This window comes from Danio rerio, chromosome 5 (genome assembly GCF_052040795.2).
Source record: "Danio rerio strain M-AB ecotype USA chromosome 5, GRCz13ab, whole genome shotgun sequence".
NCBI lineage: Eukaryota > Metazoa > Chordata > Actinopteri > Cypriniformes > Danionidae > Danio > Danio rerio.
In genome coordinates, this window is record NC_141025.1 from 29054933 (window position 1) to 29079271 (window position 24339).

General features: G+C 34.4%; 2 protein-coding genes across 9 annotated transcripts; both read right to left on the minus strand.

Annotated features, from left to right (window-relative positions):
- Positions 1-580: 580 nt before the first annotated feature.
- Positions 581-12416, minus strand: abcb9 (ATP binding cassette subfamily B member 9). 4 transcript variants are annotated; one of them, NM_001126434.1, is made up of 11 exons: positions 11364-11985; positions 9853-9967; positions 8762-8892; positions 6319-6524; positions 6042-6239; positions 5772-5900; positions 4375-4563; positions 3613-3786; positions 3254-3413; positions 1351-1487; positions 581-1261 (listed from the first exon to the last, which is right to left on the minus strand). In NM_001126434.1, exons 1-11 carry the CDS (start codon positions 11983-11985, stop codon positions 953-955), a joined length of 2370 nt encoding a protein of 789 aa, NP_001119906.1. In that variant the 3' UTR covers positions 581-952. The 4 variants fall into 4 exon arrangements, 3 of the variants coding, with proteins under 3 accessions (NP_001119906.1, XP_087108930.1, XP_087108931.1); XR_015490522.1 differs by having other exon boundaries at positions 686-1261; positions 4375-4747; positions 5533-5900; positions 11364-12416; XM_087252804.1 differs by having other exon boundaries at positions 686-1261; positions 11294-12416.
- Positions 12417-14866: 2450 nt separating this feature from the next.
- zgc:113436 lies at positions 14867-24138 on the minus strand. Of its 5 annotated transcripts, none has more exons than NM_001327894.1 (8): positions 23817-24126; positions 20849-20998; positions 20594-20705; positions 20365-20506; positions 19240-19294; positions 18895-19152; positions 18695-18811; positions 14867-15840 (listed from the first exon to the last, which is right to left on the minus strand). In NM_001327894.1, the coding sequence occupies exons 2-8, from the start codon at positions 20897-20899 to the stop codon at positions 15586-15588; spliced, it is 990 nt and encodes a 329-aa protein (NP_001314823.1). In that variant the 5' UTR covers positions 20900-20998; positions 23817-24126; the 3' UTR covers positions 14867-15585.
- Positions 24139-24339: the final 201 nt, after the last annotated feature.

Sequence of the window (24339 nt, forward strand, 5' to 3'; positions counted from 1 at the left end):
GTAAGTAATTTATTGCTCTTTATGGCAAAATTTTACATAAATGTTAATTTTCAAAGAAACACCATTACTTTTTTATTTTCAAAAAGGATTTTTATTTATATGTGAACTCCTTAAAACAATCTTAATAATATTGCATGTAAAACTCTTTCTTGGTGTAAATCATGCTCAAACTAGTTTTTAATTTACAGGGGAAAAAAAAAAAATCTATAGAGAAAGAGAGTGTTTCGAGTTTTAATGCTAGGGCTCCATACATGGAGTTTCTTAAGGCCCCTAAATCACTTAGTCCGCCCCGTTATACACAGGGGATGCTCTTCCAGCCACAACCAAGTACTGGGAAACACCCAAACACTCTTCAAATTTATACACAAATTCAAATTCATACACGGACAGCCAATTTTGTTTACCCAATTTACCTATAGAGCATGTCTTTGGACTGTGGGGGAAACCAGAGCACCTGGAGGAAACATGCAAACTCCACACAGAAATGCCAACTGGCCCAGCCAGGACTCAAACCAGGGACCTTCTTGCTGTGAGACGACAGTGCTAACTACTGAGCCACCATGCCACCAAAATTTTTAAAATACACCCAGACATATATAACCTTAAAATAAAATATGAAAATTAAATAAATGAAAAAAATAGTCCTATTCTACTGTATACTGGCTCATTAAAAAAAAAACAAGAATTATTTTCCATCCATCCATATGTTTTATTTCTATAACTTGAATAATACAATTAAATTAAGATATACACATTTAAAACTAATATACAGTACATCAGATGCATCAAGTATTTATTGCTTAAAGTATTATTCAAGGCAGTCCCCCAGTCTTGTAGTAAACATTCTTTGACATGCACATTATCTGATATATCCCAATATCCGATCAAGTAAACAAATCTAGTATTAAGGCCTTCATACCAATAATCATATAAAGCACAAAATGATTGGCTCTCAGTAGCGTGTTTCATACTCTGTGTCACTACAGTCCTCTGCATTCTCCTTATCTTCTGTCTTTAGCTCCCATGTTGGGGCTGGCGATGGGTTTTTATCATCTACATCGATTTCAGTGCCCAGGATCTGTCTCTGCACCAGCTTACAGTAGAGGCCTCCTCTGGCCATGAGTTCAGCATGAGGGCCCTGCTCCACCACAGAGCCTTTGTCGATCACAAGGATGTTGTCTGCTCTCTCCACTGTGCTCAGTCTGTGGGCAATCACTAAAACTGTGTGCTCCCGCATCAAGTTGTTCAGAGCCTGCTGAACCTGGAACAAAATAGTGAGTGGAATGATGTCTAAATCAACACTGAAATGTTTACTAGAGCCAGTCTTCAAATGTAATAGCCGTTGCTTACTATGTATTCGCTTTCTGAATCCAGTGCGCTTGTGGCTTCATCCAGAATGAGAATGCGAGGGCTTCTGATGAGAGCTCGGGCGATGGCAACTCTCTGTTTCTGCCCACCAGAGAGCTGAGTGCCCTTCTCTCCGACCCCTGTGCACAGAGCAGGCAAGTAAGCTAGAAGTCAAATGCTTCAACAAAAGTCTGTTTCTGCCATAGATAAAAAATAAATAATAAAAGACTTAAAGGGCACCTCTTTTACCGTTTATACAAGATGTAAAACAAGCCTTAGGTGTTTCCAGAATATGTCTGTAACGTTTCAGCTTAAAATACCCATCAGATTATTTATTATAGCCTCCAGAATCAGCCCATTTTGGTGTCTGAGTATAGTGTAGCTGTTTATGTAGCCTGTGGCCTTAAACGAACACGAGCTACTTCTCCTCGCCCACCGTTCCCACGTGCATGCCTGCTTCTTATTATCATGTGTTACATCAGATAAACAGCACAGTGACAGAGACAGATGAAAACTGAGTTGGATGAAAACTGAAATACAGCTCATTAGTACGATGGTCGAGAGCAATCACAAAAAGACCAGCAAATAAAGAAAAGATCTTCATCAGTTTGACAGCACGTGTGTTGCAAATTCTCACAACACAACTGTATAAACTTGCTACATTGTCACAATGCAAACAACTGAAGAAACGCGCTGCATTTTGTCACAACACTTGTAAATATCCAGATAACACAACAGAAATGTTTCAAGGGGACCCAAAAACATGACAGACCCTGCTGAAACATGGATTTCTTATTATGCCGTGACTGTTGCTCAGTGAAGATATTGGTGGTCTTTGAAAGGTGAGTTTTTTTTTGGTTTATTTTAATATTCTGATTACACAAATGTATTGCCTTTTGTAAATTATTAGACTAAATAAACTGATGAATAAATGTGAAACATTGTTTTAATAGTATGTGTTTTCCTAAACTGCAGTGCGTTAAGCTGTCTTGGCCACCATACATTAATCAAAAATACCAAGTAAGTTTATTTGAGGTACTTATGGTGGAGTTAATTTAAGCCTTTCTGAAATGATGAGTCTCACGCCAATGCTGATTGCAGTACACACACACACACACACACACACACACACACAAATGTGCACGTTTACTGACATAGTGGTATGGCGCTTAAGAAATATATAGCAATTTTACTCTCATTACAAACCTGCACTATTTTAAAAACATACTTATTAAACTATATTTTAATGCCAGTTGAAAAATGTGTTTTTGACGTCCATATAAGGAATAAAAAAATGCTATGGAGGTCAAAGGTTGTTTCCCCCCCAACATCCTAACTTAAGTATTTCTTCCTCTGTGTTCAGTAGAACAAAAAGACTCAAGACTCTTTTTGGGTGAATTATACCTTTAAATAAACAACTTCTATATATTTACTTCTTGGAATATATATATATATATATATATATATATATATATATATATATATATATATATATATATATATATATATATAATTTCTGTCAAATTTTTGAGTTACATGCGGTAACTTCTTTTCAGAATTAAGACTTTATTTCTGTCAGTTGGTTTGTGTATATGATTACTCACATTCTGATTTAATTTCTTGCAATTCTGAGTTTTTAAAAAGACAATTCAGAATTTTTTTGTTAAAAGTCTAAATTTCATCTTGCTATTGTTATTTTTTTAAAGAATTGCCACTATTTATGGCAGTTGCTTAGGATTTTTTTGTCAGATTTGCAAAATAATAACTCGCAATTGAGATACATAAAATATATAATTCAGAACAGTAAGATAAAGTCACAATTACCTTTTGTTTTTTTATTCTACAGATTGTGTAAAATATAATATAATATAATATAATATAATATAATATAATATAATATAATAACCAGAGTCATATCCTTTAGAGAGGCCTGTTATGAAGTCATGTGCATTGGCATTGATGGCAGCCCTGATAACCGCCTCCATGGGAGCTTCAGGTACACCATAGGAGATATTCATCTGAACAGTACGGGCAAACAGAACAGGTTCCTGAGCCACCAGTGCCACCTAAAACAAAAACAAAGAAATGGCCAATTCACTACTCATTGTCAGCAACTGCTGCCCTCTTATGGTCATATCATGTACAGAACGTCACATCACAAATAATGTTGCAGATAAGCAAGCGGATACAATTCTTAAATTGTGTTTTCTAAATAATGCATTAATTCAAATGCAGAATTACAGAAAACCCAAACATACATCCTACCTTGGAGTGATAATATTTGTGCTGGTAAGTGTTCACAGGTCGCCCATCCACCAGCACTTGGCCTTGCTGAGGGGCATAGAAGTTCTCCAGCAAACACACACATGAGCTTTTTCCACCACCAGAGGGCCCTACAAGTGCAGTTACTTGCCCTGGGCGAAGACTGAAGGATACATTCTGAGAAGAAAATTGGGTTTAATTTCCTTCTCATGTCTAGGAATCGTGTTACTGATTGACATCTTAGCATATCAAGTTTAAAAGTAAACAGCATTCAAAGTAATTTGCAAAACACATTCATCGCTTATTTCCGCTCATGTCATTTATACTGTAGCAGATTAAACCTAAGAATTATCCTCAAAGGCAAGCATCAAACTTTGCAGTTCATTGATTACTTTAATCTTTGCATGTTAGCCACAATCATTTAAACAAACATTGTCTTATTATTGAGATGTGATGTGATTCCAGAAACAAGCAATTTTTTTACACAATTATTAATTTGACAAAGCAAATGAATCTGAGCAGATTTGTCTCCAATTATAAACTTTCATATTAGGTAATCACAATATTTACTAATAAAATCTACTATCTAATCCAGTGGTCCTCGAACTTTTTTCATCAAGTACCACCTCAGAAAAAATTGTCTCTCCAAGGACCACCATAATGAGCAGTATTGAAATACAGTAGCAAGCCCAGTAAAGCAGCTGAAGCTCTGTACAGTTTGAGAACCACTGATCTAATCTAATTGGTTTTAATTAAGAACAATACCTTCAATACATCCATCTCTGGACGTGACGGATATGCAAATGTCACGTTGTTGAATTCCACCTGCCCCTCCAGTGTCTCTGGAGCTTCTTGGCCATTAAGGGCATGTTTAGGTTTCCTGTCAATATATTCAAACACTTTCTCTGCAGCACCAACACCCTGCATCAAACCGGTGTACACCGATGATATGCTCTGCAAAAAGAACCAAGCATTTCCAATTCATTATACGACCATCACAAGCACAAATTTTAAGGAAGAATATGTAGAATACAGAAACCTTGTTATTAGCGATTGTTATAGAGATTATTTGCTTCATGGCACAACTGAAAGGTTTGTTCACCCCAAAAATTAGTTTTTCTCGTGTTATTCCCATTCCCTGAAACCTTTCCTTCATTTTCGAAACACAATTTAAGATAATTTAGATCCAAGAACTTAAATCTAAGAGCTCACTCATCCTCCACAGAAAGCAATAGTCTCAAGACATTCAAAAAAGTAATTAAAGTATATTGCCTGTAGTAATTGCACACCCATCTGATATGGAACACATTGGCAAACAATGTTGTTTTAACTGTTTTTTTTTTGGTGCACAAAATGATATGGTCCATCACATGATTACAGTTCTATCTTTTTCATTAGAAGTTATTGTAGTAGTGGTAAGCTTTTAACAACAATCTGATTGCATCCATACAGCCACGAGCGACATTTAGAGTAGCATGTAAATGTGTATAGCATTTTTCTCTGAATAGCATAATGAACAAAAGAAAAAAAAATTGCAGTACTATGAAAGCAGCAGTTAAGAAAGCATTTGATCGTGGTTATATGTTTACAGAAGCTCTGCAATTCACTGACATCATGGTGACGGATGAGATCATTAAAATTGCACAGTTTTGATTTGATTTTATTATTATTTTTTATTTATCACATGACAGAGTGGACCATTTATATGAATACACCTTAATAAAATGGGAATGGTTGGTGATATTACGTCCTGTTTGTGGCACATTAGTATATATGGGGGGCTTGAAAATATCCAAGCACACCATTGTTTTTCCTTGTGAAATTCCCAATAAGTTTATTAAGGTGTATCCATATAAATGGCCCACCCATATATATATATATATATATATATATATATATATATATATATATATATATATATACTAATGTAATGTAAGACTAATGTTTTATTAATCCATTCTCTATGCCTGGCACATTGACATTAAAATACAAAATAGCCTTTCAGCATTACCTTAAAAATTTTAAGCATTTTTATCGTGTTATAGAACCAATAAGAGGCTACAAGGAACACATCTAAATGATACATTCTGATTTGTTGGTAAATAATTATTAATAAATTAAAATTATTGCATATAGCCCTTTCAAAAGAAAAACAATGATACCTCCAGAGCCTCTCCAAGTTCCAGCTCGTAGATAACAAAGGAAATAAGTGTCCCGCCGCTCATCTGATTTGTCACCACTAGATGGCCTCCATAAAACAAGATTGCTACTTGTAAGGCCAGCTCAGAAATCTAAAGAATGGTAGAAATCATATCTTGAATTTGAACTTCCAAATTACTTTTGATATGCTACGAAATGTTTACAAACAATAAATCTAAAAACTACTCGTTATAACTAACAATTTTGTTAGGACCTAAACTAAAGATACCTACATAGCTGGACCACATGAAGCAGGCATAGGCAATGGCTTGCTTCTTATTTAAAACGAACATCTCCTGCAGTCTGCTGTAGTACATGTCTCCTTCCTGATCCTCATTTGCAAAACTTCGCACTGTTCTCATGGCTGATATAGTTTCCTCTGCCACTTTATTGGCCTGAGCCAGTGCCGTCTGGACTTCTTTGGTTAATTTCTGTTGAACATCAAAAGTGTGTTAAAACACTTAGGCATAATCATGTGCTACTGTTGAAAACGTAACGTGCATAACTTGCCTTATAATACTCTCCATACAGCTTGGAGACCACAGCTATGTATGGGAAGCCCATGATAGTGACTACAGACAGTTTCCAGGACATCCCAAACATGAATATGAAGATGCCCACAGCTTTCACAAAGCTACGTAGGAACAGGTTCACGTTTTGTGAGATGAGGTCACTGACCTGAGTAGTGTCTGAGGTAAGTCTAGATGTAATGTCACCTGGAAGGAAAACCATTGAGAGCTGAATCATTTATGTGTTCTGTATTGCGTGTCTTCTATCACTTCGAAGAAGTCTTTTAGAAATAATAACAAACAGCTCTCAATCTGCAAATCATGCAGGCAGCAAAATAATTTTAGGAAAGCTTGTATTTGGGGTTGGTTTCTCTGTAAATAAAATGCTGCATCATGCACATCTTGTTTTTTGCAAGCTGCACACTACATTCAGCCCAATAAACATTAGCAACGATAAGGCCAATCATAATACAGTATGCAAATAGATGCAAATAATATGGTGACAGATTTGAAATTGGTTTCAATTCGAATACTGAACTTATGAACTTTATGTTTAGGGAGAGTTTACAAACTTTAATCTAAGATTAAACTTGATATATATATATATATATATATATATATATATATATATATATATATATATATATATATATATATATATATATATATGTATATATATATATATATATATATATATATATATATATATATATATATGTGTGTGTGTGTGTGTGTGTGTGTGTGTGTGTGTGTGTGTGTGTGTGTGTGTATAATGACCTATTTTGCACATTTTGTATTTTGTACATTATATGTGTGTATAAAACACAGGGTTGATTTAAAATAGTGAATTAAAAAAAAGCGTGAACCTTGCCATACCAAACAAAGGGCTAAAATTTGAACTCTGGTGCAGTTTAATTGAACTATGAATGCCAATAAAAAAAGACATATAAACAAACCAAAAACAGGGCATGATGTCACTATATAAAAACAACAGAATGCTCTGATATGCGAGATGTGAGATGTACAATTAGACAATATAAAGTGGGGGAAACAAGTATTCATTACATCACCATTTTCTTAGAAAGCATGTTTCTAAATGTGCTGTTGACTTGAAATTTTTAGCAGATGTTGATAGCAACCAAATAAAATCCATATACAGGATGCAAAGAAAAAAGTATTAATTAGTTTACAAATTAATTAATGTGTGATAACATGAAATGACACAGAAAAAGTACACTTGAAGAAAGGGAGGTATAGGAAGGCAGTGAAAGCCCAGACAGCAGCTGAAGTCTCTCAGTAGTTATTCAGCAACCCTCTGCCTTTTGTCATTGTAAATTAATATCAGCTGCTTTAGTCCAACATCTACATTATCAGGAGGATGACGATGAAACCAGCGTGATTATTTCAGCAAGACAATGATTTAAAACATTGGAAACTCTCAAATGCTTGCAGAGAAAGAAAATCAAGTTGTAGAATGGCCCAGCCAATCACCTGACTTAAATCCAATAGAAAATACAAAATAAAGTTTAGATTTGGTAGACGAAACCCACAGAACCACAGTGATTTTTACACTCTGTTGAAGCAATGCATCATGTGAGAGTCTTCTTTAAGCTGCCATTATCAAAAAAAGCCTTTTATTAAAGTATTAAATAACTTTCAGTAGTTCTGTACTTTCTGCTTGTACATTTCATTGTTATTACGCATAACAACTTTTTCAGATTTCTTTGTTTCATGTTTATGCTTGTATTGTTTGGGGTTTTACCAAAATCTGGTTCAACTGCATGTCAAAAGCTCCTTTAGATTTTTTTTTTCCAGAAAAAAACATAATGTGTTGAATACTATTTCGCCCAATGTATGTCAAAAAAGCTATTTTTTACAGAGTGATTGCAAAAAGAAGCTGTCATGTTCAACGATCAAGGACTGCAGAGATCGCTGGTGAACTACATTTCAGTCATGAACTACAAATCCCTTCATTCCGTTACACATACACCGGGTTTCACTTCCACTGATCACACACGCAGCTGAATCCTGTCACTATTGATTGTTTGGACTAATTATACACCCTGCACCTGTTTGTTGTTACTGAGTCATTTGTTTTTGTATGGTATGTTGTTCATGTGTTGTGTTCTCATATCTTGCCTTAGCTTCTTGTTTTGTTTATTGTTGTTCTTTTAATACTTTTTGATTTTTGAATGTCCCGTTCTCTTTCTGTTATATGCACGATTATTTCTTCATTAAATGCACTTAGATCCAACCTTTTTGTATCCATCTCTTCAATGTACCACAACAGAAGCAGGACCAAATATATCCTTTTTAACTGAACTATGACCCTGAGTGATTTAGATGGAATGGTTAAAGAATATCAAGAAAGTGCTGCCTTTCCTTTTTTTCCATCTCTGAGAAAAGTAGCTGAATACAGTACTGTACATTAAATACAATATTACCTGTATGGTTGGCATCGAAGAATCCGATCTCCTGATGCATTAGTGATCTGAAGAGAAGGTTGCGAAGTCGAATGTTCAATCTGGCAAACGTCACAGAAAAGACTCCGCCACGAAACCCAATGGCTATGGAGCTAAATAACAAGTGATAAATAGTCAAAGAGTACAAATGAAAATGAGTACAGTAGAAATGACTAATAGATGAAAAAAGTCCAACATAGGCTCATTCTGAAAACGCAGCCCTATATATGCTTCTGGAGATTGCGAATTATGTAGCCAGAAAGATGTATGGCAGCATTTCATTTTTAAAATGAACTCTTTGGGGCAGTATGATGCCATTGTTTTTCACGCTACAAGCTGGCTGCTATACCTTCGCATGGAATGCTTTCCCGTTGATTAAAGTTTGTCCAGTTAGCTCGCCATGTACGTTGGTGGACTTGAGACATAAAGAGAAGTTGACCACGACGACAGGGTTCGAGTTCGGTGAAGAACAGTTCCAGGTAAAACAAAAACAAAATCCAAAAAAAATAAACAAGTGAATAACAGGGTGAGAATGTGGTAAAATCTAAAAATGTGGTAAAAATCAGGTAAGAACTTTTCCTTTTCCGGATTGCTTTTTAAAACTGTCTGTTGGGTTTAGGGAAGTAGGTGGGCAGGTCAATCAGTGCTTTTGAAATTGGTTGGGTTTAGGGAAGGAGGAGGATGGGTCGGTGGATCAGACAGTCAGACATTTAGTCAGTCAAACAGTCAGTCGACAGCGGCGCTTGGAGAATTTAGGTGAGGGGAGAATGGCGAATGGCACTCCTGAGAGAAATTTGATCTCTAAAAGCATTTACAGCGGCCTCTGGTGAATTCGCAAAAACTGCAAAAAAAAAAAAAAAACGTAGTTCCAGGGACATAATGGCGAATGGCACTCCTGAGAGAAATTTGATCTCTAAAAGCATTTACAGCGGCCTCTGGTGAATTCGCAAAAACTGCAAAAAAAAAAAAAAAAACGTAGTTCCAGGGACATAATTGGTACACTCCAGAAATGTATATAGCAATACATTTTCAGATAAGCCTTGGTTGAATAAGTCAAATGCAGTGTTGCTCACCTGACCAAAGCCAACACACTGAGAGTAATCATTGGTTTGGCAAAGTGATCCATGCTTTTCTGGATAACTATGCCATCTATTGCTTGCCCTGTGTAATAAGGTATGAAAGCTTCACCTGTAAGGAGGAAAATCAAAGAAAAAGACTAAAGATTAGAACAATAGGTTAAACTATATTATAAGTTACTAATTATGAGACATCAAGGCGTTTATAAGCATGTAATGACTAAAGTACAGATTACAGAAATGACAAAACACAGAAATATTGTGCAACTAACTGTACTCTGAACGTTAGGTTTGGAAATCCATAACGTCTATAGTGTAGATGAAAAGGATTGCATCATATAGAATGATATATGAAAATGTGTATACACTACTGTTGAATAGTTTAGGGACAATATTTTAAAATAATTATTTTATAAAATAACAATAATTCAATAATATAATTTTATAATTAAATTTAATATTTTATTCCAATAATTTTAAAGATGAATTTTCAGCTTCATTACTCCAGTCTTCAGTCACATGATCCTTTAGAAATCACTAAAATATTTATTATTATTAATAATAACAATGGTAATAGTAATAATGCAATGGCTGAAGTAATAATTAAATTTAAAACTACATATAATAAAAAACAGTTGTTTAATTTTTTTTAATAAAAATTTTATAATTTAACATTTTTTTTTACATTTAATAAATGCCGCCTTCATGAACAGAATAATTTTCTGACACCAAACTTTTGACCGGTAGTGTATATATTTAAAAATTACTTTCAGCAACAATAAATTAAACTTATCAAAAGTGGCAATAACATATTTTAAAATGCTACAAAACATTTTTACATCAAATAAATAATTTGTGAAATGCCATTAAATTTATATTAACTTATAAACTTGTTTTGACTTGATTTCTCTGTTAAACAGACATTGGGGAAAAAATAAACAGGGGGGCTAATAATTAATATATATACACTTGAAATCAGAATTACATTCCTTTACAGCAGGGATGCCCAAACTATGGCCCTGGTAACCTTTGATTTGGCCCTCTCTCCCATTTGAGAGGAGGAGAATGATGGAGAATTGTCGGGGGAATGCCTTTAACAGAGATTGTAATTTCTAATTTAACATAACTTTTGTTTTTTAACTGTTGATCTATAAAAAATCTAATTGAAAATAAATGTTTTGAATTTATAAATTATGATGAAGCAACAATAATCAATTTTCTTACAGCATTTATTTATTGTTATTCAATGTCAGAGTCCCTTTATTAAATACCCAAATGCTATATTAAAATAAAAGCATTGTTCATTGTTAGTTTAAGATCCATTTAAACTGAATAATGCCAGAGTAAACAGCCTTGGTGTGCAATTACCTTAAATTCAATATGTGTTTAACACGAATGATTAACTCGTGAAATAACAATGAACACATGACATATTTACCTGATTGATTACAATTCTTTGAATGTTTAAGTCAAACACCAGCCGTGAGAACTGTCGAGAGTGAACTTACACACAGCTGAGAGGAGAAGAAAGAAGAAAGCGATGCTCAGCAAACTGGAGTCCTTCTTACAGTACGACAGCAGACGGCCGATTGTGGCCCCTGAATGTGTATGCTCTTTCCCTGATTTCATGCTCTTCTCAGACTCATCTTCAGTCTCGTCCACTAGTCTCTCCGTGTCCTCACTGTCCTCTCTGTCAGACACAGCATTGGGAGTCTGCGACAAAATTTTCCAGAAGATCATGACTCCTATAGCTGCCACGCAGGTCCAGGAGAACAAACTTAGGAACCAGGGGTCATACATCAGGTTTCCCTCCTCAGAAAGCATCAGCAGCTTGGCCAAAGCGTAAGTCATGTTGGTAAGGCATATGAGAGCCACCAGAGTCCCCAGGTTTGACACTCTCCGAGGGCCATCTCTCCTGTTGAAGAACACACCAATGGAAGCCCCGAAAAGAAGACTGACCCGTATAAGAACTGTTCCCCACAAGTCCACAGTTGAGCGATGTATGTCAAAGTCTTCGGTTTCATCTGAAAATATATCAATGTTTGATCCATGTATATATAAGACCGTGGTAAGCACAATATCCACTAGAGTAAAAACCAGGTTGCAACTAACAATCACAGCAACCCTCATTTTCCTACACCTGTTGAAGAGGCTGCTCCACCACACACACACAAACACACACACAAACTGACTCTCCTATGGAAATGTGAGCGGCTAAATTCTATACGTAAGTGATTTTATAGGGAGGGTAAACATGGTAACGACAGCAGCACGTCGTGAAACCGGACTGGCTGGACTTGAGTAATAAAGAACCGCGAGTCTATTTTTCAATGTCAAGTTGTTTCGGCTGGCCTGCGTGCAGTGCGTAGCTTGATACCTGGCACTCATACATTAGGACAGTACAGAATATCGATTTGAAAATCATAAGATTTTCCGTCTAAACGCCAGCTCATTGTTTCCATTCTAAATAAACAGTTGATACGGAAATAAAACTTATCTTAGTCCTATAGTTTATCAGCCGGCCAGCCATCCATCGGCTCTTCTTACTCGCGCGGTGCAATGACAGGAAGAGGGGAAAGAATACAGTAGAAGCCCCGCCTCCACGACAACTGGCCAATCAGAGAGAGTTCTGGTCACATTGGCGAAGTACCTGAGTGTTTACATATTTCGAGGAGAAATTGCGTGAGCTTTTTTGAAAATACAGGTATTTTATAAATGGGTCTTATTGTATAAATTATTATATCTTAGTACGCTAAAATTACTCCAGTGGGGAAGAAACTAATATTTATTTTAGTATAACTATATATAAAAAAATATTTTAAAATGTATATCTGCAGCTGTGGCCAAAATGATTTCATACTTGATACTTCACCATTTATGTACAATTTCTAAACAATACAAGTAAACTTTTTAAAAATACAGGCATTTTTAAAATTGATATTACTAAATAATAAATAAATAAATGTGCTAAAAAAATTACTCCAGTGGGGAAAATATTATTACTGGTTAAATAAATATTCTCATATTATAGTTGAAAAAAATGAATAAATAACATTATATCTACAGTTGTGGCCAAAAGTGACTTTTGGTCTTGGAAAATGTATACTCTACCATTCATGTACAATTTCTAAACAATATAAGTGTTTATGCTTGAAAAGTGTAAAGCTATAGTTGAAATCAGAATTTTAAGCCCCCCTTTGATTTTTTTTTTCTTTTTTAAATATTTCCCAAATTATGTTTAATCGAGCAGCACAGTATGTCTGACGATGTTTTTTCCTCTGGATAAAGTTTTATTTGTTTTATTTCGGCTAAAATAAAAGCAGTTTTTAATTTTTTAAAAGTCATTTTAAGGTCAAAATTATTAACCACTTTAAGCTATATTTTTTGTCTTGTTAGTCTACAGAACAACCTATCATTATGCAATAACTTGCCTTAATACCCTAACCTGCTTAGTTAACCAAATAAACCTTGTTAAGCTTTTAAATTACACTTTAAGCTGTATAGAAGTGTTTTGAAAAATATCTTGTCAATTACTATTTACAGTTATCATGGCAAGAGATGAGTTACTAAAACTATTACGTTAAGAAATGTGTTAATAAAATCTTCTCTCCTTTAAACAGAAATTTGGGGGAAATAAACAGGGGGGCTAATAATTCTGAAGGGCTAATAATTCTGACTTCAACTTAAATTCTTCCATTTGCTGTATTTAAAAGAACACCCTAGAAAGTGGCAGCAGGAACAATGAAATATTAATAATTTACTGTTGTCGTGTTTATTTTTTGTTTTTCTTTTCCATTTGTAGTCTATTTTCCATCATAAACCTTTTTTTTCTGCCAAGAATGTTGTCAGTTAAATAACTGAGTTAAAAAAAAAAATAAAAAAGTTTACTGATGCCTCTTTTCAATACAACGCGTTCATCATATTTTGGTTTTAATTAACCTTAAGACCAATAAAACATCACTTTTGGCTGTTGTACAAAGTGAAGACATAAACATTTAATAAAACTACATTGTTATAAATATATATAACAGAAGTAAAGTATTAAGTTTACCTATAGCGTGTTATTTAACATTTAAAGATACTGTAGCCTATTCACTAGCCTATTATAGATATATGGAGCTTAATTATTAGTATATAATCTATAGTGCCCAAACATTATAACCATGCACTGTCTGTACATTGTAACACTATTTCAAAGGCAATAGAAGTATTAATTTAATTGAATAAATATGCATTGAATAAATATTAAATATGTAATACTGAGTGGGCCCAAACATGCATTGTAAAGTTAACATTATACTGGAGTTTAATTTAATATTAAGTTTAACTTTGAATGAACTTTAAAGAAGTGGCCTTTCTGTTGTAACTAAGTTATCCACTAAGTTATCAGTGCAGTGAAAAAAAATTAAAGTAATAAAAAAAAAAACATGGGCTTAGAGCAGGGGTGCCCAAACTCAGTACTGGAGGGCTGGTGTCCTGCATATTTCAGTTCCAACCCCAATTAAACACACCTGAACCAGCTAATCAAGCTCTTTCTACTAGAAACTTCCAGGAACATACGTTAAAGCAAGTTGGAGCTAAACTATGCAAGACACCGGCCCTCCAGGACCAAGTTTGGACACCTCTGGCTGAGAGGCCAAGACAGGCTTTTGCCACAATATCATGTAATTACATACATATTACTAAAACATCATCCCTAAAATCCTCCACATTCTTCTTAATAAAATAGTGTTTTGTGAAAGTTGTAGCAATCACAGCTCTGTTTTCAGCATCAGAAATTGAACATGATTGATTGTGAGTTCATCAAAGACTGTGTTTCAACACCAAACTGCTTCAGTTTAAAGTCATGTTGCCACTTAGCAGGTTGTCTAAATGATGACAAGTAACAAGGCGAGGTTTGCCCCTACTGTGAAATCTGCTGCAACCCCATGGCCACAGTCTTGCACCTTCATTTCAGCTCCCGTTATTTCACAGGCAAACAGGAAATTGCACAAGAGGTTCAGGCCACAGATACGTTTGTGTAACTGATTAACAAATGCATTTATTACAAAGGAAAACGGTCAACTGCTGGACCACATGAATGGAGCCTAAATCATTTCTGAGGTAAAATCTAAAACATTATAACTATTTACTGGCATACCCATATCAAAGGTTTCTTTTCCACATACAAATGTAAAGGAATGATGCACATTTAAACTTTTTTTTTTTTTTTTTTTTGCAAAGATCATACTAACTTGTCAGAGACACACAAAAACGCACTTTGGTGTTATAATGAAATAAAAAAAAACATACAGAATACAAAAATCACAACTATTTGCTGTGATAATGAGCACAAACATTATAACCTTCATACATAATTAATGTTTACACAACATTCTTTCAGATAATACTCAAATACTTTCAATGGCTCATCCAAAGAAAATGCAGATTTAAAAAAAATTGTCCTTTCAGACATGAGTCACCTAAGCAAAGCAAACTTCTTTGGGCGTGTAGTTCAGTGAAAGACTAACATAATTTTAAAAAAAGCTTTTCTGTAACATAATAACAAGCACAAACAAAGATCATCATCAATGTCAATAACCCTTCCAGCCAAAACACAACATTTTAATCTTGTTACATTTTGTGTGGAATCAGAAAGTCAGCACGAGTTCATCTACTTCACATTTGCACACATCAAGCCTTTAGGTTGTAGTCTATGCAAATATAATGCTTGATGGATCTAAAAGATTTTTAGTGCATATCAGAGTCTGTTAGAGGATAGTCTAAGCCATTCTTTTTGGCGTCGGGTACATTCTGGACTGTGGTTAGGACCGTCTCTACTGGAAAAGAAAGGTAGAGGCTTTCCTTGAGCTTTTTTGCTGAAGGCGATTCCTCTGAGCTGAACAATGGCTCGGCCACTGTGAGAGTAATGGAGGGCATGTTTCTAGACTTCCTTTTGGCATTTTTCTTTTCTTGTCTGTAGGCAACATTCATATTTGTAATAACCTGTGCAGACAAAAACAGCATTATCAAGATTCGAAATATCTGAAATTTGATGTATGCCGGCACTAAAATGATTTTTGATTAAATCCAAGTAGTTGCACCATGGATGACATGACAGGACAGTAAATATAGGCTACATTCACACCATTCTCAATGATAATTTTGTGATCCATTCCTTAGGAGCAAACATGAAGTCCACTTAGTGTCAGTGTTTCTGCTGGGGCTGTGCAATGCTGAAAGCAACACCTTAATTTTTTTTTGTTTGGTTTTCTGCTAGATCTTTGGCAGGTTTAGACCTATCCTGTATCATAAACATGAAAGTAAAACTCCCCGTTTCAATGAGTATCAAATTGAAAAACACAAAGAAGCTGAAAGTCATAATTTGATTCATACTAATTATTTTCACACTATGTTTAAAACATATTTATAAATTTATTTTATTATTCATTTATTTTATTATTCATTCATTTACATAACCCACTGGTCCTACGAACTGGCTATTCTTTGCAGAATCAGCTGCTCTAACAAGAAGGCCAAAGACCATGGCCTCTAGCATCTGTTGTTAGAGCACCTTTTGAGGTCAGATGAGTAAGGATTACCTGCATAGCACTTCGCTATAGCTGGCCTCCATTACACTAACCCCCCTAAACCTCACTCTCATCCCGGACGAGCCCCCCATAACCCACTGTTTCTACTGCACCCAACCCCTTGTGAGCTGGGATTGAACTAGTATACTTTGCATGCTCTAACAAGGAGGCTAAAGACCATGGCCTCTAGCATCTGGTGCTGAAGCACCTTTTAAGGTCAGAGGAGTGAGGTTTACCTGCATAGCACTTCACTAGCTGGCCTCCGTTACACTTATGTATACACATTTATTGGTTTATGGTTTTGATGTAAAGTTGAATTCAATTGTAATACATGTTATATAGCACGATTTTGAATGCAGTGACTGGCTTTATGAATAAATCAATGATTCAAATGATTAATTCAAAAATAGATTAAATTTAAACAGAACAAAAAATTTTCATCTCCAGACAATACTTTGTCCAAAATGTAACTCACTCAATATGATTTTATTACTGTTGTATAAAATCTATATCACATTTGCATTCACACTTGCTAAACCATCTGATATTTGCCCTCTTTATTATGTTGAATATTAAAAACCATACATTCATACATATGTTTTGCTTAAACAGGCTGAATTTGTAAAAGTCATGATGTGGCCAAGTAAGGTGACCCATACAAGGAATCTCTGCCCTGCATTTAACCCATCCAAGTGCATACAAACAGCAGTGAACACACACAATGTGAAAACACACCCAGAGCAGTGTAATAGCGGCATTCTAACAATGTCCTGATTGTCTTGTATGTTTTGCTTGTACAAAACTATCACCTAAATATTAAAGATTTTAACAGTACACTGTCCCTCATCTGATCACATCATTGTTGTCGTTTCAATATTCACATTCACAGAATATCTTTGGAGTGATTCCAGTCAGTGCAGGATTGTGAAAATGTCAATCGACATATAAATTGCCAAGTTGATCGACAGCCTTTTATTGCCCGTTTCCACTGAGTGGTATTGTTAGATACGGTTTGGCACACTTTTAATGCCGTTTTCACTGTCAAAAGGTACCAAAAAGCTAACCGTACCGTACCACTTTTTAGGTACTCTTTTGAAACAAGATGACCTCGCTGCAGCCCACAGCTTGGTGACATAGGCTATTGTCAACTCTGTAATTGACCTTGTAGCTCCCATGCTACTGTGATGGTTAGGTTTAGTGTAGGGGAGGTGTAGGCAATCGTCAGCTACATTGTGGACCTTGTATCGCCCACTAAGGTAACGCCCATGCCACTGTGACGGTTGGGAGGAATTGGTGATCATTAACTAGTGAACCAGGTCAACTACATAATCAGGCTGCGGGCTGCAGTAAGAATTGTTTAAAAAAAACAAAGGAGCAAATGATTCTTCCAGCAACCTAAAACATGAAAAAACTGCCTTGTTTAACTATTATCATCACCTTGTGGACTATTATGAACTCAAAATGACGAAATTACTCTCTAACAGAGGTTACATGTGCTGGTGAAGATTAAAGATACAGATGAAAGGTTTGCTCTAACTGTGGGCTATATGTTGCGCGTTGCTTTTGAACCCAAATAAGGACTAAATGTATGTTGTGTGTAGTTTTTCTGTAATTGGTAACATATCGGAGACTGTAAGGGTCTGTATGTGTTCACATATGCTGTATTTGTTTATTTTATATAATCGCAGATGTTACAGTAGGCTATTTAGATTATTGATCTGCAGTTATAATCAAATCATGTTCATAGAAAGGCTGGCAATGAACATTTATACACAATATGAACGATCCGTACGGCTTGACTTTGACATTTTCTCTAGCGAGACTGACGTCAACTGAAACTTCTGTTGTACATTATGCTCTTTGGCATCTGATCTGAACAGCTGTGGTACACATTGTGAAAAAACAATCATATTTAAATCAGATACACACATTATCAGATTAAGACTGAATGTGTGAATACAGCTATATTTTAAAGTGACTCAAAAAAGAATCTAAAAGATCCGATTTCATGTGGTTTGTGCAGACCAACAACTGAATGTATTCTAAATGTCAATTCATAATAAACTGCCAAATTGGGTCAATCATGTTACAACACAATTTTTTTATGCAATTTAGCCACTGCCGATTCAACCAGACACCAACCAATGCCAATGGTTAATGCACTTTCTAACATAAACGCCTGTTGCCCTTCTTCTTTAATGGATCTATGAGTAAATAACATGACTGAAAAATGATAGATAAGTAAAAGCTAACAATTGCTCATACTTTACCATCTGTTTGACATTATTCTGTTGGTCCTGCATAGAGGAAAGAAAAGAGTTTGCCTCGTCTTCATTCCGGATATTTTCCTCCTGGTCCTGATAGCAAATAAGAGGATCAAACTTTGTCTTAAAAAGAAAGAAAGATTTAGTTTAGCTTATTAAATAACATCCTTTATCCTTCGATTACCTTATATAAAAAGCTCTATTACCTCACAAGATATGCTAGCTTTTCTGTTGAACATTAAAAAGTGTGGTGTAAACTTAGTGGTGGGGTTGACCGATGTCCTGAAGACGGCCAAAATTGGATCTAAGAAATCATCCCATTCCACCTGTTTCTCCACCACCATCTGTTTTATAGTGTCTCTTAGTAGATTACAGCTGCGGTCATACAGTGCGTTCCTCTGCGGCTGGTCTACAGACAACACTCTCACTGTAATGTTCCACCGCTCACACAGCTGCTTCGTGACCTAAAATAAGCAATAATAACAGAGTTAAAATAAAGGTAAACTATAATTTTGTAATAACATTTGGTATTTAGAATAAATGTGTGTTACCTCTTCACAGAAATCAGCATTCTGAGAGCAAAATATTGTCTTTGAAGGGCCAAATCTGGAGACAGAAAAAACATTTTTTTTAAGCAAATTATTAATAAGTTCCATAATAAATGCTCAAGCGAGGCTATATAAATAAAATTATAAAATAATTATTAAAGCAAATAAAAGTAAACAACATAACAATGACAATATAAAATAGCAATTAAATAATAATATATATTACTATTATTATTACTACATGTATCCTTGTCCTTTAATTACCATATATTAAAAGCTCTATTACCTCAATAGATTTGCTGGCTTTTCTGTTGAACATTAAAAAGTGTGGGGTAAATTTAGTGCTGAAATTCAAATTAAATTCATTTTGAATTGCACATACCCACTTTACATATACATGTGTATTTATGTTCATATCTATCTGCATACCTCTGATTATTAATAGCAACCAGTACACATATACATCTTATGTAAAACTCTGTTCATATTTAATACAACCTGTATATAATGTTCATAGTACATCCATCTGTAAATATCACCATGTTTTTGTAGAATGGAATTTTATAACATATACCTATATCCTGCACTTGCTTCTGTTGCACTCCTGGTTTGAGCTGGTTTGTCGCCTTGTGCTTGTACATGTGTAATGACAATAAAGTTTCCTCTGATTCAATTTAATTTAATGTAATCTTAATCTTTTGATTATTATTATTATTATTATTATCATTTTATTATTATTATTATTATTATTATTATTATTATTATTATATAAAGTATATATGTACAGTTCAGTAAATGTATAATGGAATTACTTTATGGATGTTTATATTTTTAAAAGTCAAAGAATATATCAACATTTATTTTAAGATTTTTTTTTATCTTAGTATTATACAATAAATATAACAAAAAATTATAATAATAATAATAACAATAATAACTGAAATTAGATCTGCTTCACCAATTTGTTGGGCTTTTTTCTTTTCTTTTCTTTTTTTTTTACATAATGCACATTCAGTTTCATGGCTGGTAAAATATTTATGGCCAGTACAAACTGTCAAGTCACCAGCAGATGGCAAGTGTGACAAAAAAAAACTTGCTTTTGTCTATGGGTGCCATATATCATCTCACCTGCAAACAGATGATGAAATGCATCGTGCAACACAGAGACCATCTTTCTTTTGCACAGGAAAGGCTTCTACCCATTTACTGTAATAATCTGTAATAATAACAATGTGTGTATTCCCTCCATGTACAGTTCCTGGGAATGGACCTGTTTAAAGAAAAACAAAAACAGACTTGTCATGCTCTATAAAATGTGTTTCTCCAAAAGATTTGAATGCTTAAAAATCCCTTTTACCAATTATTTCAATGGCCAAAATCTCCCATGGACCGTCCACCTTGATGGGTCTTACTGTTCTGGCCAGGTTTTTACTCCGCTCTGCATGCTGACACGTTTCACACACTTTAATCTGAAACACAAGATACAGTACTTTGTAGACACCAAGAAATAAATGAAAAACATCACAGTAACAAACACCTTCATCAGGATAATGGCATCCACTGCATACCCAATCCACAACATCCTTGACAATGCCAAGCCAGTAGTATTTACTCTGAATCCTGTGTACAGTCTTCTTCTGACCCAGGTGGTGTCCGATGTCATTGAAGTGACACTCCAGGAAGATTTGTCTCTTCCGCTCTGCCTCAATCACCACTTCTCGCTTCTCTTCTTTCTTTGGTCCCACATAATACAGCCGGCCATCTTTGGTGTTTAAGGTAAATTAGTAATTGGTGAGAAGATCATAGTGATTAGTAGGATCAGAAAGATAAGCTAAACAGTAATGTGTGAAAAGTTGCTTATGAGCAACTCCAGCTTTATGTATGTGACATTTGCAATAAAAACTTGAAACATAGATAAATATAAATTCACAGAGAATGTATATGAGCAATTCCAGCCTTATGGATGTGACATTTGCAGTAAAAACTCTAAACATAAATTCACACAGAAAGCATATGTTAACATTATATTGAAACTTTTGTTTATATTTTCCAAAACAACTGACCACAGAGTTATGGGACCAGAAATATATCAATATGTAAAGATGTTTTGTACTTTAATTGTGAAAAAAAAACATGCGTTATGGATGTGACAAAAAAAGTCTGCGAGTTTACAGTACACAGAATACTTTGTAGAAATTCTGTGAATGAAACTGCACAACCCAAAAGAAACATTGCTAATCAAAAGGATAAGAGTTGTCTCTTTGTACAACAAAAATTATTGGTTTTATTTAATTAAAAATTTTCACATTTAAGAGGAAAAAAGTGTCGTTATGAATGTGACACTTCTCCGTTATGGATGTGACAACTGTGAAATTGCCACTTGTGTGATTTTGGCAAATTAAATAAAATAGTTTGAAACACTGACAGATACATTTATAAGTATTTTTAAAGTACTGTAAAATTCTTGCTTACAAAAACTGTTTCTGGGATTTTTTGAAAACTGAAATTTTTTTTCATGGCAAGGTTGACATTTGCACTGAATTGCTCATATGTTACCAGTTTATTAAAACATCACTTTCTATTTTTTAAAACAACTTATCAGAGTTAAGGGATCGGAAAAACATCAATCTGTAAGCGTGTTTTATATTTTAAATGAGAGAATTAAACATGCATTATGGATGTAACCAAGAAGTATGCGAGTTTATATTATACAACGCATTTTGTAGGAATTCTCTGAATTAAACTGCACAACCCAACATAAATAATATTAATCAAAAGGATAAGAGTTGGCTCTCTAAAGAACAAAAACTAATTATTTTATTGTATATTTTTGCATTTATGAGAAAAAAAAACTTTGTTATGGATGTTGCAGATGTAAGATTTTCACTTGTGTGACTTTGGTAAATCAAATCAAATGGTTTGAAAACATTTACAGACACATTTTTGAGTATTTTACAGTACTCAGAAAGACATTCACTATTTTGGTGAAAATCTTTTTTTATGATGCAGTGTGTGGATGGTTTAATGACATTAATTGTAAAAGACACTAAAACTAACTTACATATTCAAGTATTCCTATGCTTACAAAAACAGCTATTAGCAATAAGAGGAAACATAAAAGAGGACAAAGGTGCCTTGACAGAGTTCGAAGAGGACAAGGGCATTTTCTGCTAAATATTATGCTGACCATAAAGGAGGAAATGGTCCAGATGACACTTCTGACAAACTATTAAAATCACAACTAGAAGCATTGTCCTTGGAGGACAAGACTCCTGAAAGACTGCCCTAATGCTGTTGAAATAGAAGAAATGCTTTGCCATGTTTTAATTCAAGTCTCTCACATTAGAGATAAAACAAAAACTGATTTATTCTATGTATTAACAGATATCCTCAAGTATATAAAACACTGATATCTTAAAACATTAAAAACACACCTGTATTCAAGGATTGAATACTGTATTAAAAGCTAGAGCATAGAGAACAGCGGCACGTTTAACTGACTTCTATATACTGAATGTCTTAGGCCAATTTATTCTCAGTGGAGAATATTGTAAAGGATTTTGTTTTGTTATTGTGATTGTGATTGTTTTTATTCTACCTTTTCACTGGATTTGTTTATTAATAAAGTTGTATTTTATTAATTTTCTTCACTGGAGTGGACATTGGCTTCATTTGCAGAACCCATCAAGATACACTTAGGTGAAGTTTGTTTTATATTCACACATTCGTTCAGTGACATCTCCATACATTGTTTAGCATGGTGCTTTGAATATTCAGACTGAAATCTCATGCAAGTATGACTTCAAAACACTAAAGACTGTTGCACTTTAATGGTTGTTGGCTGCTAGGATGATTTCAATATTTAGAATTTTTAATTCATAATTTTTGGAGATTATATTATTGATGAGAAAGACTGAATGTGCAAATATAAAACCAACTTTATGTAAGTTCAAGATACCTTGTGTGGTAAGGTATGAATCTAATTTATTTCTTGAACAACATTACAAAATATGGTCCTAAACAAAACTCTAGCTAAGAAATATAGCCAAGAGAGGATTCTGGTTTCTTTATTTAATTTGGGTATTAAATAAAGGCATCCAGCACAATGGCAAGGTTAACAATTGCATGGAAAAGTGTTTTACACACTAGTACTGAAACTGCATTAAGATATACCATAATGCAAACTAATACACAGTTGATAGTTACTGTGTCATAAATAAACTCCAGTTCAGTCTCTCAGTAAAAACCTTCTTACTGACAGAACCTTGAAATTTTAGTGGCAAATGAAAAGGTTTAAATCTCCTAATATTTCATCAAATGATTCTTGTTCCCTGAAAATATTGTATGGCTTTAAACTACTGATATTCTTAATGACACTTTAAAATCATTTTAATCTTCTCTAAATCATGATAAACATGTATGATTATGTTTTGATGAGATAAACAACAGGACACATTCTACACTACGGTAAACATGTTAAATCTACATTGCTTTTACAGCATTAATGAATGAAAAACGTTTGTTTAATCTCTGACCCATATATAACCACCGAATACTGAATGTACTCGTTTAGTACTTACCGTCAATAATAAACTTCTGAGCGTATCTTTTGAGATTTTTCTTGCGAATAGGATTCATAGTTTGAGGATAACAGCCCTCGGCAACAAAAGTGTAAATGTCCCCCAGTCTGTTTGAGCTGGACTCCACAACCTCCTCTTCGGCCACTGGCAACGAGTCCACACTCAACATTGTGCTGCGAACACACGGTCCCGGGCTTTAAATACATAACAGACAGATAATCCTCCAATTTCAAATTCAAAACTACATACACACTAATACTGGGGACATTGAAAACGTGTTTCTGAAAGAGCTCCCTCTTCAACATAAAGTGCACACAACAACAGTAGGACGGAAGAAATTGGATGGCGTACCAGGAAGTAAACATAACAAATGTTTTATCACTGTGCGTTAATTTATTGCGCTTTTTCAGATACGAACTAATGACTAAATATGCATAGAATAGTTCCACTCATATAGAAGTGAACAATTATTAAAGCTGACGATATAAATCCTATGTTAAATGAGCGAAGCTTTTTGTTTCTC

Bases quoted from the DNA above. Each gene is read 5' to 3' on its own strand.
- zgc:113436 (XM_087251839.1), bottom strand. From the start codon at position 23,985: ATGTTGAGTGTGGACTCGTTGCCAGTGGCCGAAGAGGAGGTTGTGGAG. The intron at 20,999-23,816 runs GTAAGTACTAAA...TAAACACCAAAG, and splicing joins TCAGAAGTTTATTATTGACG to ATGGCCGGCTGTATTATGTG. The intron at 15,841-18,694 runs GTAAAGTATGAG...TTGTCTGCACAG, and splicing joins AGAATAATGTCAAACAGATG to GTTATTACAAATATGAATGT.
- abcb9 (NM_001126434.1), bottom strand. From the start codon at position 11,985: ATGAGGGTTGCTGTGATTGTTAGTTGCAACCTGGTTTTTACTCTAGTG. The intron at 8,893-9,852 runs GTGAGCAACACT...CTTGTTATTTAG, and splicing joins AGTGTGTTGGCTTTGGTCAG to CTCCATAGCCATTGGGTTTC. The intron at 5,901-6,041 runs GTAGGTATCTTT...ACCATTCTTTAG, and splicing joins GCTTCATGTGGTCCAGCTAT to ATTTCTGAGCTGGCCTTACA.